Raw genomic sequence first — 17,718 nt, 5'->3', positions numbered from 1 at the left:
TTTCTTTCTTTCTTACCTCTTTGTTTCTTTCTTTCTTACCTCTTTCTTTCTTTCTTTCTTTCCTCTTTGTTTCTTTCTTTCTTACCTCTTTCTTTCCTCTTTCTTTCTTTCTTTCTTACCTCTTTCTTTCTTTCTTATCTCATCGTTTCTTTCTTTCTTACCTCATCGTTTCTTTCTTTCTTACCTCATTGTTTCTTTCTTTCTTACCTCTTTGTTTCTCTTTCTTTCTTACCTCTTTTTTTCTTTCTCAGCTCTTACTTTGTTTCTTTCTTACCTCTTTTTTTCTTTCTTTCTTTTTAATCTACTAGTCTGGCCCCTGTGAGATTTTTTATTCGACAATGTGGCCCCAACCTCAGTGGAAATGTTTAAATCTAAGCTCTTCTACTCTATAGCATATGAATAACCTATATTTTATGTTGATATGTGTATTATTTGCCCTCATGTAGCTTTTAGATCAGGGGATGGTGTCATAATAGTTTGTAGTCTGCAATAATCTGTGCAGCCCTTTGAGACTCTTTGTGATTTAGGGCCAAACAAATAAACATGACTTGACGACAATGGAAATAAATAAAAATGATTTTTAATCAGCATAAATTGTGTTTTTGATGATAAATAAGGAGAGGGGGGTTTCAGCCATCTATTGGCTAAATGGGGCTAAAAGTGTTTTTATTTCTGGTATTCATGTTTTGGGGTGGATTGTTTCACTTTATTTGCAATTTCTATTTTCATCTTGGAACATTTTCAACTAACTATTTGCGCAATTTCTAGCTTTAATATGTTATTTCTAAAATAGGGTCCTGCAGATCCTTGAAGAGTCTTAATAAAAGCAAATTTCTTGACTCATGAGTGTTTTTTTTGAAATAAACGTTAATATGATAGTTCATGTGTCTTAAATATTGGTTTTATTATTTTTTTTACCCCTAGGAGGTGCTTGTTAAATGTTAATACACACTGTCCCTTTAATTTACACAGAGTTCTTTACAACCATTCAAATACCACAAGGTGGCGCCAAAACCCTGAAAGTTCTAATATGGTGCCATCATGTGGCACCATGGTGGAACTACAAGAAAGGGGAGGACGTAAGTCAGAGGTGTCACACTCATTTTTTTCTCAGGGGGCCACGCGATAGAACAAACATTATCTCAGGGGCCGGACTAGTAGATTAGAGAGAAAAAGGAGGAAAAAATAAGAAAAAAAGGGTGGGACAGAGAAAGGAAGAAAGAAAGAGAGAAAAAAGAGAGAGTGGGACAAAGAAAGGGGGGGAGTGAGAGAGGGAAAAGAGAACAAACGTGACACACAAAAGAGAAATAGTGAGAGAGGGGGAAGAAAGAGAGATGAAGATAGAGAAAAGAAAAAGAGCGAGGATGGGACAAAAAAGAGAGAAAGAGAGAGAAAAGAGAGAGAGAGAGAGAACATGACAAACAAAAGAGATACGAAGAAAATAGTGAGAGAAGGGGACAGAAAGAGAGATAGGGAGAAAGAGATAGAGAAAAGAGAGAGAGAGAGATAGGCTGGGACAAAGAAAGAGAGAGAGAAAAGAGAGAGAGAGAGCGAACGTGACACACAAAAGAGATAAAAAGAGAACTAGTGAGAGAGGGGGAAAGAAAGAGAGATAGGAAGAAAGAGATAGAGAAAAGAGAAAGAGAGAGAGAGAGGGAGGGTGGGACAAAGAAAGAGAGAGACAAACAAAAGAGTTAAGAAGAAAAATAGTGAGAGAAGGGGACAGAAAGAGAGAAAGAAAGAAATCCAAAGAGAAATGGAAAGGGAATAAAAGAGAAGGAGAGAAAAGAGGAGAGAAAGAGATACAGGGAGAAATAGGGAAGGGGGAAGCAAGAGAGAGCAAAAGAAGGTAAAAAGACTCAGAGAAAGAGAGAGACTAATAGAAACAAAGAAAGAGAAAAAGAGACAGAGAGTGAAAAACAAAGGGACAAAGAGTGAGAGAAGGGAGGAAGACAGAGAGTGAGAAATAAATACAAGTACAGCATCTTTGTCAGAGGAACCTGGCTTTGGCAACATCAAATGGACATATTTCAACCTGCAGCTCATTTTTCTCCTGCGCTTCTCTGAGTGTTGTCTTGCGGGCCGGATTCAATCCCTTAGCGGGCCTGATCTGGCCCGCGGGCCGCCTGTTTGTCACCCCTGTATTCGATTTTTGTGGTAAACTTAGTTCAAGTCTCAAATAAATACCGCATTTCCTTTAAATTGACAATTACACATTACCTTTAAAGTGTGGAAATGTGTTATAGTATTTTTCATAGTACTTTTTTATAAAATACTCACCAAACGCAATACAGTTACTTGCTATTGCTGTGGGAGTATTGTTGTCATGATTACTGATGTGACTTCTGTCAGTCCGCATGCGAACCTCAGTTGACACTAGGCAAGCCTTTTTCGACTCCCACCTGTCTCGTTTTTTGTTCCCGTCTGGCCCCGGCTTCGACCCATTTTTGATCCTGACCACGTCTACTCCCCCGTCCCGGCTTTCGTCCTCTTTTTGACCCCGACCACGTCTACTCTACCTTCCTGGCTTACGACTTGATTCTGACCACGTTTTTGTTCTCCTGTCCCAGCTACCGATCTGTTTTTCCGTTCCCGACACCGACTCCCACCTGTTTTGGCTCCTGTCCGTCCCCCGGCTTCGACCTGTTTTTGATCCTAACCACGTCTACTCTTTCGTCCCAGCTTTTGACCTCTTTTTGTTCCCGACCACGTCTACTCTCCTTTCCTGGCTTACGACTCGCTTCTGACCACGTTTTTGCTCTCCTGTCCTGGCTAGCGACCCGTTTTCCGTTCCCGACACCGACTCCCACCTGTTTTTGCTCCTGTCCGTCCCCGGGCTTCGACCTGTTTTTGATCCTAACCACGTCTACTCTCCCGTCCCGGCTTTCGACCTCTTTTTGTCCCCGACCACGTTTACTCTCCTTTCCTGGCTTACGACTCGCTTCTGACCACGTTTTTGCTCTCCTGTCCTGGCTAGCGACCCGTTTTCCGTTCCCGACACCGACTCCCACCTGTTTTTGCTCCTGTCCGTCCCCCGGCTTCGACCTGTTTTTGATCCTAACCACGTCTACTCTTCCGTCCCGGCTTTCGACCTCTTATTGACCCCGACCACGTCTACTCTCCTTTCCTGGCTTACGACTCGCTTCTGACCACGTTTTTGTTCTCCTGTCCCGGCTAGCGACCCGTTTTCCGTTCCCGACACCGACTCCCACCTGTTTTTGCTCCTGTCCGTCCCCCGGCTTCGACCTGTTTTTGATCCTAACCACGTCTACTCTCCCGTCCCGGCTTTTGACCTCTTTTATCCCCGATCACGTCTACTCCCCTTTCCTGGCTTACGACTCGCTTACGACCACGTTTTTGTTCTCCTGTCCCGGCTACTGACGCGTTTCCGTTCCCGACACCGCCATCGCTCGCCACGGAAGATCCACTTCCGCGTTCAGAGCGACCTGCTTCCCGCGTCCAACAATCACCGGATCGTGGGCTTAGTCCTTTCTCTTCCAATAAAAACGTAACTATTTACGCAAGTGGGTCCTGTCTCCGCTCTGGTCCTGACAATTGTTAGCAGTTCCACTGTAACAGAATCAAATCTTGACTCTCAATTCTGCAATCTACAGGACAGAATCATAAAAACGTCACATGCACATAACAAAAAACTTCAGGTTTAGGGAAATCTTTATTGTATATTTTTTTGAGAGCTACTTGACTAAAGCACCTAATTCAAAAGTATAAATAATGCTGAAATGTATTTACAAGAGTTGAAAAATCATGTGAATTTCAAAAGAGGCATCATCGTATATTTTAGATATATATACAGAATCGTTGGGCGTTAGAACGGAATCCAAGAGTTTTGTGGAAAATCTCTAAAACTGATTTGTAAAGAAGGTATTTGTATATTGTCCGTCTGCAAACCTCAGTCAACACTAGGCAAGCCTTTTCGACCCTGACTCCCACCTCTTTTTGCTCCTGTTTGTCCCCCGGCTTCGACCTGTTTTTGATCCCAACCACGTCTGCTCTTCTGTCCCGGATTTTGACCTCTTTTGTCCGACCTCTGTTGTTCTCGACCACGTATACTCTCCTTTCCTGGCTTATGACTCGCTTCTGACCCCGTTTTTGCTCTCCTGTCTGTCCCCCGGCTTCGACCTGTTTCTGATCCCAACCACGTCTGCTCTTCCGTCCCGGATTTTGACCTCTTTTGTCCGACCTCTGTTGTTCTCGACCACGTATACTCTCCTTTCCTGGCTTATGACTCGCTTCTGACCCCGTTTTTGCTCTCCTGTCTGTCCCCCGGCTTCGACCTGTTTCTGATCCTAACCACGTCTGCTCTTCCGTCCCGGATTTTGACCTCTTTTGTCCGACCTCTGTTGTTCTCGACCACGTATGCTCTCCTTTCCTGGCTTATGACTCGCTTATGACCCCGTTTTTGCTCTCCTGTCTGTCCCCCGGCTTCGACCTGTTTCTGATCCTAACCACGTCTACTCTTCCGTCCCGGATTTTGACCTCTTTGGTCCGACCTCTGTTGTTCTCGACCACGTATACTCTCCTTTCCTGGCTTATGACTCGCTTCTGACCCCGTTTTTGCTCTCCTGTCTGTCCCCCGGCTTCGACCTGTTTCTGATCCTAACCACGTCTGCTCTTCCGTCCCGGATTTTGACCTCTTTTGTCCGACCTCTGTTGTTCTCGACCACGTATACTCTCCTTTCCTGGCTTATTGGTATAATGGCGGCGCCCTCTGGCTGCGGCTGCATCGACCCGCTACAACGGGTCAGGTGTATCGACATTTCGTTCTGTGTACATTGTTACAAAGAATGACAATACAAAGGAAATTATTATTATTATTATTATTATTATGACTCGCTTCTAACCCCGTTTTTGCTCTCCTGTCTGTCCCCCGGCTTCGACCTGTTTCTGATCCTAACCACGTCTACTCTTCCGTCCCGGATTTTGACCTCTTTGGTCCCCGCCCACGTCTACTCTCTTTTCCTGGCTTTCGACCCGCTTCCGACCACGTTTTTGCGCTCCTGTCTCGTCTACTGACCCGTTTTCCCGTTCCCGACACCGCCATCGCTCGACACAGAAGATCCACTTCCGCGTTCAGAGCGACCTGCTTCCCGCGTCCAGCAGTCACCGGATCGTGGCCGCAATCCTTTCTCTTTCTTTTAATAAAACTTGGAAACGCAACGAAAGTGGGTCCTGTTTTCGTCCCCGTCTTGACACACACTGCTTTACTAACTATTCCAGTTATTGAATAATCAATAAGACAGCAAAATGTTGACTGTTGGTCCGGCTATTTGTTCTCAAACACTGCTCTGAACTTCGGCAAATGTGATACCGCCCTTAGTGACTTCGTCAAAAATTTAGGTGGTATATTTGATCCTAATCTGTTGTCTGTTACCTGTGAAAAATATGACTGGAATAGCTTACTTCCACCTTCATAATATTGCGAAGATTTGCCCGATGCTGTCTCAATCAGATGCTTGGATTATAATTCATGCGTTTATTACTTCTTGACTTGATTACTGTAATGCACTACTCTCTGGTCTCCCAATGTCTAGCATCAAATGTTTGACACTGCCTTGTTTCTTGACTACTGTACTGCAGCTCAACTTCAGTTTAATGGCTATCATCTTGTAGCATTGGGCAGCCGTATGTTGTGCCAAAATTAATTTATACCCTCCCCAGAGAGTTCCTTGCCATGGTGTGCCATCTTGGGACTTTCAGTGACCAGTAGGACAGAGTATACTTCAAATCGCACACACCTGCTCCCTATTCATCCAGTATCTGAAAGCTAGTTAGAGTAAAAAGTTAATTTTTACGGTCCCTAGAGAGTTCCTTGCCATGGTGTGCCACCTTGGGACTTTCAGTAACCAGTATGACAGAGTATACTTCAAATCCAACACACCTGCTCCCTATTCATCCAGTGTCTGAAACCTAGTTAGAGTAAAACGTTAATTTTTACGGTCCCCAGAGAGTTCTTTGCCATGGGTTGCCATCTTGGGACTTTCAGTGACCAGTATAACAGAGTATACTTCAAAACGAACACACCTGCTCCCTATTCATACAGTACCTGAAACCTAGTTAGAGTAAAAAGTTAATTTTATGGTCCCCAGAGAGTTCCTTGCCATGGTGTGCCATCTTGGGACTTTCAGTGACCAGTATGACGGAGTATACTTCAAATCGAACACACCTGCTCGCTATTCATACAGTACGTGAAACCTAGTTACAGTTAAAAGTTATTTTTTACGGTCCCCAGAGAGTTCCTTGCCATGGTGTGCCATCTTTGGACTTTCAGAGACCAGTATAACAGAGTATACTTCAAATCGAACACACCTGCTCCCTATTCATACAGTATCTGAAAGCTAGTTAGAGTAAAAAGTTAATATTTACGGTCCCCAGAGAGTTCCTTGCCATGGTGTGCCATATTGGGACTTTCAGTGACCAGTATGACAGAGTATACTTCATATCGAACACACCTGCTCCCTATTCATTCAGTATCTGAAACCTAGTTAGAATAAAAAGTAATTTTTTTACGGTCCCCAGAGAGTTCCTTGCCATGGTGTGCCATATTGGGACTTTCAGTGACCAGTATGACAGAGTATACTTCAAATCGAACACACCTGCTCGCTATTCATACAGTACGTGAAACCTAGTTAGAGTTAAAAGTTAATTTTTACGGTCCCCAGAGAGTTCCTTGCCATGGTGTGCCATCTTTGGACTTTCAGTGACCAGTATGACGGAGTATACTTCAAATCGCACACACCTACTCCCTATTCATCCAGTATCTGAAACCTAGTTAGAGTAAAAAGTTAATTTTTACGGTCCCCAGAGAGTTCCTTGCCATGGTGTGCCATCCTGGGACTTTCAGTGACCAGTATGACGGAGTATACTTCAAATCGAACACACCCGCTCCCTATTCATACAGTATCTGAAACCTAGTTAGAGTAAAAAGTTAATTTTATGGTCCCCAGAGAGTTCCTTGCCATGGTGTGCCATCTTGGGACTTTCAGTGACCAGTATGACAGAGTATACTTCAAATCGAACACACCCGCTCCCTATTCATACAGTATCTGAAACCTAGTTAGAGTAAAAAGTTAATATTTACGGTCCCCAGAGAGTTCCTTGCCATGGTGTGCCATCTTGGGACTTTCAGTGACCAGTGTGACAGAGTATACTTCAAATCGAACACACCTGCTCCCTATTCATACAGTACCTGAAACCTAGTAAAATCCCATTGCTTTGTTTGGATATATAGGGTTGTAACGCTTTAATGTTTGGCTAGACTTGCCCCCTCTTATCTCTCTGATTTGATTTCTCACTATGTTCCTGCACCGAGGCTCCGCTCGAAAAATGCCGATCTACTTGTGACTCCAAGAGCCAAGAAGAAATCTGCAGGCTCAGGAGTTTTCTCTATCCGGGCCCCGGTAGTGTGGAATGCTCTGCCTCCGGAGATAATATCTGCAAATTCAGTGGATGTTGTTGACTCTAGACTTAACACCACCTCTTTTCAATAGCCTATGATTGCTACCCAACTCATACTTTCCTTTTCCGACTGCCCGGTTGATGGTGATACCAAGGAGAAGGACCATTTGAGATGAGTCTGGACCTGAAGTATGTCAACAAATTTTAACATATTACCTATGTTTTCTTTTATTGATGCTCACTCTGTTTTGTGTATTGTTACCCAATGCTAAATCTATTCCACCCTGGTGATCCTGGAAGGGGGATTACCACTTATGACTTTTCCCTCGCCCTCATGTCGGTTTCAGATCAGGGGAGGGTGTCATTGTAACCTGCAGAGTCCTTGGAGACATTTTGGGATGAAGGGCTATTCAAATAAATGGGACTTGATTTTCGATTTTCTCCGTGTTTGTTTCGTTTTTCTTCCCCGACAACCTGGGATAATGGCTCAAATCCTTGGTTAGCGATCACCGCTCCAGCCAGCATAGAGACGGGTAGCGCTCACTCAGCGTTTTTCGCAGTTGGGCGCTTTGTGTCTTGTCCCTGGTTTCCACCACGCATTCGACCTACAATCGCAGACACAGGGTCAATGGTGTGGAGGGCCTAGAGAGACATTGTGATTTCATAGTGAATTCATAATTCCTAATCCCAAAGGTGAGAACCACCAGGAAAAGCATGTGTGTGTGTGGAGTCAAACTTTGGAACAATTTACAAGACGAGATCAAACAATGTCCAACTATTCACTTGTTCAAATTTAAATACAAAAAAAACATTCCTGGCGGAATACAGAGATGAAGAAAATGGGATATGAGTGATACGAGAGATTGGGAATAGTGTTAATAATTTTTTGACAGATTGGCTTTCTATTTAATCTCAGTGCTCTGCCCCACAAGACGTGGGTTTTGACTCAGTCCTGTTTCCTGTTGGTATTTCCTGTCCGGTATGGTTCCCGTTTATTTTGTCCTGTTTAATATCGGTTTCCAGTTTGGTTCCCGTCTAGTTTGTCCTGTTGAATTTCGATATCCTGTTTTGATATCACACCTGTCTGTCCTGTTGTTTAACATTGATTTCCAGTTTAGTTTCCGTCTAGTTTGTCCTGTTTAATTTCGATATCCTGGTTTAAAACCAATCCAGTCCGTCCCGTTGTTTAATATTGGTTTCCAGTTTCATTCCCGTCTAGTTTGTCCTGTTTAATTTCGATATCCTGTTTTGATATCAATCCTGTCTGTCCCGTTGTTTGATATCAGTCTCGTTCCCGTCTAGTTTGTCCTGTTTAATTTCGATATCCTGTTTTGAAATCAATCCTGTCTCTCCCATTGTTTAATATCAGTTTCATTCCTGTATAGTTTGTCCTGTTTATTTTCGATATCCTGTTTTGAAATCAATCCTGTCAGCCCCGTTGTTTAATATCGGTTTCCAGTTTTGTTCCCGTCTAGCTTGTCCTGTTTAATTTCGCTATCCTGTTTTGATATCAATCTTGTCTCTCCCATTGTTTGATATCGGTTTCATTCCCGTCTAGTTTGTCCTGTTTATTTTCGATATCCTGTTTTGATATCAATTCTGTCCGTCCCGTTGTTTAATATCGGTTTCCAATTTCGTTACCCTCTAGCTTGTCCTGTTTAATTTCGATATCCTGTTTCGATATCATTCCTGTCCGTCCCGTTGTTTAATATCGTTTTCCAGTTCTGTTCCGGTCTAGTTCGTCCTGTTTATTTTCGATATCCTGTTTTGATATCAATCCTGTCTGTCCCGTTGTTTAATATCGGTTTCCAGTTCCGTTCCGGTCTAGTTTGTCCGGTTTATTTTCGATATCCTGTTTTGATATTAATCCTGTCCAGTATCGACCCATCCATCTGATATCTGCTCAGGCAATTGGTATCGATATCGTCGCCCTCTGGCTTCCTATCATTCCACGCCAGACTACTGCCTAACATGCATGACTCCCCATTTCCTTGTGTGAGAAACGTCACGCATTTGGGTCCTGATCCTGTTCCGGTTCTTGACAAACATATTACTAATATATTATCGACATCATAATAATAATTTTATATTTGTAGGCTTTAAAATACGTTTCCTGTCAAATTTCTTCTCATCTTTTTACCAGATTTATTCCAAACGCTGCCTGTCGAAAATGATGATGAACACCGACTGTATACTCAGGCGGTTATTTTTAGCATGAAGGGTAATCTAGAAAATGCTCCCAGGTTTATCTTGTTTATTTACAGTGGTGGGCTGTGCATTGGTGACCTGGGCCTTCACTCAGGATTTCACGGACTTAATCCATCTCTTAAGACCGAAGATTAATACCAACGCTCCAACTATGCATAATTGAAGCAATATCTCTATACAAAGAGAAACCAAGAGAAATGGCGGAAAATAAATGGATGAAGACAGTCTGACGACCAATGTTCCCTGTAATTTTCCTTAGGAGGTCTGAGCGTTCACACAAAGTCGGTGAGCAACGCTTGAAACAACAGTGAGCAACGGCAATCCCAAGTGTGGCAAGATAATTCATTATCAAACATGTCCAAAACTTGACATCACGTTACATTTTGCTGAGTTTCTCGCAATGCAAAATTATTTTTCACTTTTGAATGAATTGACTCATGTACTCATGTGTTTTTACAATTTTTTCACAAGATTTTCATGTTTTTTTCCCCTGGTGTCTTTTGTCGCATAATACTATCATTTTTGGGGGCTTATTGAGTCGGTTGCACGATACACAATTGTATTTAATCCCATTTTTTGGATTGACTTGGTATCATTGGAAATTATTTGAATGCAACACAAACTTTTTTTTTTCTATTTTTTTAAATTCCTTAAAAAAAAATCTCATTGTGTCTATATTTTCCTAGCTCTTGCTTTTTTTGTTCTCTATTACCTTTTTCCCTTTATTTGCTTCTTTCTTTTCTTCTGGCTTTTTTTTCTAAATTTTTCCTGCTCTTTTTTTCTCTCCTTTTGTTTTGTTTTTTTCTCAGCTTTCACTGCTTTTTCACTTTGGTATTTTTTTCTTTTTTGTTCTATTTCCCCCCCCTTCCTTTAAGTCATTGTGTGCACAGTTTTACATAATATTTGGTCGTGTTGGGATGAAAGAAGCAAAAACAACCTGAAGAGCCGTTTAGGACCCGAAAGAGCCGGTTCCTTTTAGTGAGCCGAGCCGAAGTAGCCGGTTCTCGAAAAACTCTACTGACTTGACTCGACTTCGACCTTGACTTCAAAACACCGCATTTAGAACACAGCGACAGGGGAAGCCGTGTATTTTGGCCTTCATGCACTGTAACTCTTGACTTAATTCTTAATTAGTAATTTCGAGCCCAGATTTTTGTGAGCTGGCAAGATTTTCTTGTGCGCAGAAAAGCTCTGGGTAGTGCGGAATTACGAACACACAGCTTAGAGGGAACATTGCTGACAACTCACTTTTGCCCTGAAGAGGTCCGACCGGCCACTGTGCCTTCGATGGCTGACATCCAACAACCTGAGGGGAGGAAACCACGGCATTAGTTGGTCTTTGGGCAGCTACTATACCATTAATCAATAATATCTTGTTGCAGAAATGATCAAAACGTGAAATAACAGCAGCAAAGCAGAAGGCACACCATCAGTAAATGGTTTTCTGTGCTTTGCTATGCAGTGAGCAATGTGATAGCATGCTTCAGTGGTGGCATTTGTAGCAGTGACAAAGGTCTTCAGGGTCTGTGTTTGTTTGCCGTACCTGGACACAGCGCTTCTAATGTCTCCGCCATGTCGGACTCATCCTTGAATTCATGTTCATGTTTCGTCTCGTAATGATGTGTAACACATGATGTGCGAGGTACAACACTCTCGAGGCATAATGCCCAAACAGCACGGTCATTTTTTGCACAAATCCTATGGTTATGGGTTTTAACACACAAAAATGGGTTTATTTAAGGAATCAACTCCTTGCCCTGAAGAATTCTTGTGCCGGTGTGATTCCCCATTTACCGGACGAGGTGAAGGGGCCCTATCATGGCTGCAGAGCCGGAGCTCAGGTGAAGGCTAAGCGATTATCGCCGATATAATCCTTCGGTACTGTCCGTAATAATGGGAAATGTGAACTCTTCTACCAAATAAGACCGACGAACTGGCTATGCTGGTGAAAAACATCAAAGCGTACAGGGAAAGAAGTTTGTTGTGTTTTACGGAAACGTGGCTCACGTCTAGTATCCCAGACGCTAACGTGGAGTTAGCCGGCTTCAGCGCTGTTAGGGCAGACAGAGACACAAAAGCCTGCGAGAAGCGGAGAGGAGGCGGACTCGCTATCTATGTGAACACGAGGCGGTGTAACCCTGGGCACAAAGATTTCCATCGGCTGCAGGGACGTCGAACCTTTGGCCTAGCGTGTGACGTCATCCACTCCGCTGTTACTAAACTACAAACACAGCACCCTGAGGCCATCCTGTTAATCTCTGGGGACTTTAATCACGTGACTCTGGATACAACACCGCCTGCTTTCTTTATTATTTTATTAACACAAGGAGTAGTATCTTTATAGTATTTTAGGAGTATTTTTATAGTATTCCTGGAGTATTTTAGTAATTTTTATGTAGTAGTATTTCATAGTATTTCCGTTGTAATATTTTTGTAATATTTTTGTAGTAGTATTTTTATAACATTCCTGTATTTTTTTTGTAATATTTCTATAATAGTATTTCATAGTATTTCCGTAGTAGTCATTTTGTAACATTTTTGAGTAGTATTTTTATAGTATTCCTGTAGTATTTTTGTAATATTTATGTAGTCGTATTTAATAGTATTTCTGTAGTAATATTTTTGTAATATTTTTGTAGTATAGTAGTATTTTTATAGCATTCCTGTAGTTTTTTGTAATATTTCTGTAGTAGTATTTCATAGTATTTCTGTAGTAATATTTTTGTAGTAGTATTTTTATAGCATTCCTGTAGTTTTGTTGTAATATTTCTATAGTAGTATTTCATAGTATTTCCGTAGTAGTTATTTTGTAATATTTTTGTAGTAGTATTTTTATAGTATTCCTGTAGTATTTTTGTAATATTCATGGAGTAGTATTTCATAGTATTTCTGTAGTGCTATTTTTGTAATAATTTTGTAGTTTATTTTTATTGTATTCCTGGGGTATTTTTGTAATATTTATCTAGTAGTATTTCTGTATTATAGTATTGCAGTAGTATTTTACAATATTTCTGTCGTTTCAAGGATACTGTGAATTTCCTTACGGGGATGAATAAAGTATCTCTCTAGACATCTATCTAGCTTAGACTGCAACGTTATTGACAAACAGGCAGACACAGGCAAAAAAGGGGGCGGGGCAACTATTTAGCCAATCAGAATGCAGAACACAACGCGTGATAAAAACCCGCCAAGTAGCGAAACCGCAAGAGACGACTGTACTGTCCCCTGATTGTGGACCGTGCTCGTGTCCCTACCTAACGTCCTCCCTGGACAGGACATCCAGAAGCTTGGCCATGTCTCCAGGCCACTCTCCCAGTTGCACCGAAAACTTGCTGACCCGGTCTTCCAGGACCAGGGCTCGGTCCACGCACTGCCTCACCAGATCCAGGTCCATATTGGCGCTGCTCACCACCACTGCCACCCTAGACATGGAGAAAAAATGGCGTCAAGGTTGAGCCTTTACGGACATCATTCGGAAGTCTCATCTGCAAAATAAACCTTTCAAAAAAAAATCACGATTTATTCACTCCTATCTCTGAGGACGGGGCAGCACGGTGGGGCAGTGGTTAGCGCGTGTGCGGCACAGTTCTAAGGTCTTGGGAACCTCCTGTGTGGGTTCAAATCCAGCTACCGGAGTTTGTATGTTCTCCCCGTGCTTGCGTGGGTTTCCTCCGGGCACTCCGGTTCCCTCCCACATTCCAAAGACATGCATTTCAGGTGGATTGGCCGGTCCAAATTGTCCCTAGGTGTGAATGGACGAGCGAGTTGTCTGTCCCTGTGTGGCCTGCGACCTGTTGAGGGTGTCCACTGCCCGATGATTGCTGGGATGGGCTCCAGCACCCCCGTGACCCTACTGAGGATAAGCGGCGCAGCTAATGAGATGAGATGAGATCTCTGAGGAGGTTTTGGCATCCGAAGAACTGGAAGGATGTTCCCGGCCGTGGAAAGCGACAGCAGGTTGGCTGAAGCCATCTGATGGTTTGAGAATCCGCTCCGGGGAAATCGTGACGGCGCAGTAACGCGATATTGCTGAAATATGACGGCGGCGTGCAAATGAGGAAGGAAGCTCGTCTAGTACCGAGGGAAGCGCCGTTCGTGCCAGGGGTGTCAGACGTACGGCCCGCGGGCCGGATCAGGGGTCTCATTTCTGAGGCTATTCGTAAGCAACGACTTCCACAGGAGGGCCGGCCGTGCAAACTACGACCTAACGGCAGACAGTTGAAACTAAGGAAAGTATCTGAGATAAAAAAAAAATCAAATATTACTATTAAATTACTTACAAAGTAAGAGACACTTCTTGGCCTCCACTTTGATGTCGAAACCAGACAAAATGAGGAGATCATTTCTTCCTCATGCCATGAGGCTCTTGAACTCCACCCGGAGGAGTAAAAGCCCACACGAAACCCCATCCCTACATTTGCATATGACCCTATTTTTATGACAGTGTGTATTTTCCGTAGCACTATTGAAATACTCTATAGCAAAACGTTATATTGGGTATTTTTATATTCTATATCTTTATCCAATTATTTTATTTTTCAACACAAAGTGGAAGTGTGAATTTCCATACCCTGATAAATAAAGTATCTCTCTCTCTCTCTCTCTCTCTTTCTCTCTCTCTCTCTCTCTCTCTCTCTGTCTCTTACTCTCCCTTTCACTCTCTCTCTCTCTCTTACTCGCCCTTTCACTCTCTCTCTCTTATTCTCTCTCTATCTTACTCTCTCTCTCTTTCTTGCTCTCTCTCTCTCTCTCTTTCTCCCCCACACATTTTCTCCCTCCCTCTCTCTCTTCCACACCTTATCTCCCTCTCTCTCTCTGTCTGTCTGTCTGTCTCTCTCTCTCTCTCTCTCTCTCCCACACCTTTTCTCCCTCTGTCTGTCTGTCTGTCTGTCTGTCTGTCTGTCTGTCTGTCTCTCTCTGTCTCTCTCTGCCTCTCTCTCTCGTCTATCTATAGTATCTATCTATCTGTCTATCTATCTATCTTTATTTCTGCCACTGGCCAGCCCTTTGAGGCAACATTGTTGACAGCATTGGCCTTTTTGGCACTCGTGGTGAACACTTAAAATACTTGTTTTTGTATTTAAATTTTACAGCCTTAAACTCCTATTAATTTTTTTTTTTTACGCTTTTTTTTTTTTACTGGACCTTAGTTGCACAGGAAAACCATCTGCATTGATCTATTTATTGGCCCTAGAAGTATGTTAGGGCCTAAAAAATTCAGCCAAACCCGACCGGAGTCAAGGGTTAATAAACCCGAACCCGCCCGAATCAGAAGGAATAATTTGATTTGATAAACAAGCCCGAAAAAAAACGAAGCTTAACTCTGGCTGTTCAAATCAAGTGTGCGCTGCAAGTGTAGCACCGAAAAAAGTGCACGAAAGTGAAAAACTGAACAAAATGGCACGGAAAAGAAAATCTAATTCTACAGATTATTTTGGAGCAGAACGTCTTTGGGCCTCGCCCTAAAACATACTCAGAAGAATATGGCAGATAGGGAGAAAAACATTTATTTTTGTTACAAAAGTTGACACAGCATTTTCTCATTCTTCTCTCGGATACATCAGCTTTATACCCTCCGTTCAGAAATATCACGTGTTGTCTTTCCCGTGCTGTCTGTTTCGTAATCGCCGGCTCTTCATAATCAAGCCGCAGTGTTATCCTCTCTATGACATTTGTTTTTTACTTTAAGCCGAGTGTTATTATTTCGATGCCACTTGTTTTTCTAAACTCGGTTTCTCAGCAACTCTGGAATTTCCTGTCTAAACAAGTGTGTCCTCATTCTCTTGGCAAGCTCTGACCCACAACTATTCCACGACAATTACAAGCTGTAAATAGTGAAAGATTTAGCCAAAAAGCAGAGAAAGTTTGTAAAGCTTGTAAGCTATTGGCAAGAAGCAGAAATGAAGTCTGACGTGAGGGAGGGAGAAGGAGGAAGCCGCGCATCAACACGAGAAGGAAAATTTCTTTGGATTTAGTAATTTTGAGTTAAAGTGATACTTTGCTTGGCATTTTCTTTATCTAAAAAAATCACTTGAGTAAAGGTAAGTGCATGCTGTGTAGATCCTCCACGAAGGGGAGAAAAAAAAACGTGAAAGAGAAGCTCGACTGGCCCGACTTAATGATTTTAAGCCGGTCCCTGGCCCGAATTTCTCAAATTGTCCCAACCTCATCCAGACCAGCTAGCTCCGGCTACTCCCAGGTAAATTGAGTCTGAGACCCTGTTGGGTCTAAATCGACGTCTTGCATGTTGTGGGAGAGCTATTTAAAAAAATAGGGCATTTTGACTTTTTACAACTGGCAGTTGGAGAGGGGGGGGCAGAAGAGGAGGAACTTACGTCCATCTCCTTGGCCGCGCTCCTAACTCTGGGGGGCCCTTCCCCCACCAACTGCATTTATTTAGGCAGAACAAAGAAAGAGAAATAAAGAAACGCCCCTATGGGCGGTACCAATATTTGAAACACAAAGGTGATACCGTTTGGTTTAGAGATACACACATTTGGGGAAGTACCCTAAGCCCACCTTACACACCCCTGATGTTATTATACAGCTGTACTAATCTACGTATGGGTAGGTACCCATCCAACATGGTCGCCACTCGTACTCAGGTGGCCCGGATGCAGATCACATGATTAGGAACTCTCTATACTGAGAGAAGCAAAATGGTGGCCCCTGAGCTAAACCCCCGGGTTTGGAGCGGCCCCAGCGAAACGAATCAAACGCACCTTTTGCCTCTGAGCTCTGTCAGTTGTCCGGCAAGGATGGCGGCCAATCCCATGGCTCCCTCCGTGTCCACGGTGGAGCGCTCAAACTCTTGAAATCGCAACATGGCCACCAGAGAGTCCTCCTCACTGCAGAGGATGTAGACATCAAATCGACCAATCAGAGCAGGTTAAAATCAAGACGATATTATGCAGATTCTTTTTAGACAGAAATCTAACCCGTTGGGAGTCATGGATACCGATGCGACATTTGGTAAGTAATATTTAATGGCAAGTAACTGTTTCCTTAATTTCAGGTCGGCAATTGTTAAATGGCCACTAGAGGGCAGCCATTTCTGTTAATGTCCAGCATCATGAGCACCATCCATCCATTATTTGCACCGCTTATCATCAGTAGGGTCACGGGGGTGCTGGAGCCCATCCCAGCAGTCTTCGAGCAGGGGACACCCTGAACTGGTTGCCAGCCAATCGCAGGGCACACAGAGACAACTAACTCCCTAATTTACACCTCGGGACAATTTGGACTGGCCAATTAACCTGATTGGAATGTGAGAGAAAATCCAAACAAGCACAGGGAGAACATGCAAACTTTGCACAGGAAGGTTGGTGACACACACGCACACACAGTATATCATTCTATTTGAATATGTACGGACCTATGGGTAAGTGGCCATCAAAAGTGTGGATTAAATGCCGGCAAAAGCAGACATCATTGGATCAGTTTTTCAAGAAAGGCGAGGCAAAAAGATATATTTATTCTTCCTTCTTTTGCATTATGCTACTCTCATTTGATGTTTATTTTGCAGTAATATAATTTTAACGTGTATTTGTCTATGTTCTGATGCTCTCTCGTGAACTATCATACTTTTTTTGCGGGGCTTGGAACCGATTAGCGCATTTACATTCAAATATGTGTCATGAACCGGAACAGGATCCGGACCCAAATGTGTGACGTTTCTCACACAAGCCTTTTATTATACGGGAAATGGGGAGTCATGCACGTTAGGCAGTAATCTGGCGTGGAATGATAGAAAGCCGGAGACCGACGAGATCGATACCAATTGCCCGAGCAGATATCAGACAGATGGGGTCGATACCGGACAGGAAGGGACAGACAGGATTGATATCAAAACAGGATATCGAAAATAAACAGGACAAACTAGACGGGAACGAAACTGGAAGCCGATATTAAACAACGGGACTGACAGGATTGATATCAAAACAAGATATCGAAATAAAACGGGACAAACTAGATGGGAATGAAACCGGTATTAAACAACGGGACAAACAGGATTGATATCAAAACAGGATATCGAAATTAAACAGGACAAACTAGACAGGGAACAAAACCGATATTAAACAACGGGAGAGACAG

The 17,718-nt window shown here is 43.0% G+C and overlaps 1 protein-coding gene across 1 annotated transcript in view; it reads right to left on the bottom strand.

Moving 5' to 3' along the window:
* Positions 1-5,392: 5,392 nt before the first annotated feature.
* Positions 5,393-17,718, bottom strand: part of LOC148354529 (uncharacterized) — a 42,632-nt gene continuing 30,306 nt past the window's right edge. Inside the window, exons 8-11 of the mRNA XM_088352105.1 lie at positions 16,347-16,472; positions 12,879-13,046; positions 10,873-10,930; positions 5,393-8,021 (exon numbers count right to left, since the gene is read on the bottom strand). Of these exons, the coding sequence (XP_088208231.1) occupies positions 7,923-8,021; positions 10,873-10,930; positions 12,879-13,046; positions 16,347-16,472 (451 nt within the window). The 3' untranslated portion in view covers positions 5,393-7,922. The remainder of the gene's footprint in view (positions 8,022-10,872; positions 10,931-12,878; positions 13,047-16,346; positions 16,473-17,718) is intronic.

Source organism: Urocampus carinirostris, chromosome 13 (genome assembly GCF_059441175.1).
Source record: "Urocampus carinirostris isolate Australia breed hairy pipefish chromosome 13, RoL_Ucar_1.0, whole genome shotgun sequence".
In the NCBI taxonomy this organism is placed as follows: Eukaryota; Metazoa; Chordata; class Actinopteri; order Syngnathiformes; family Syngnathidae; genus Urocampus; species Urocampus carinirostris.
The sequence above is the reverse complement of the archived record's forward strand: the minus strand, read 5'-3'. Positions and strand labels throughout refer to the sequence as shown.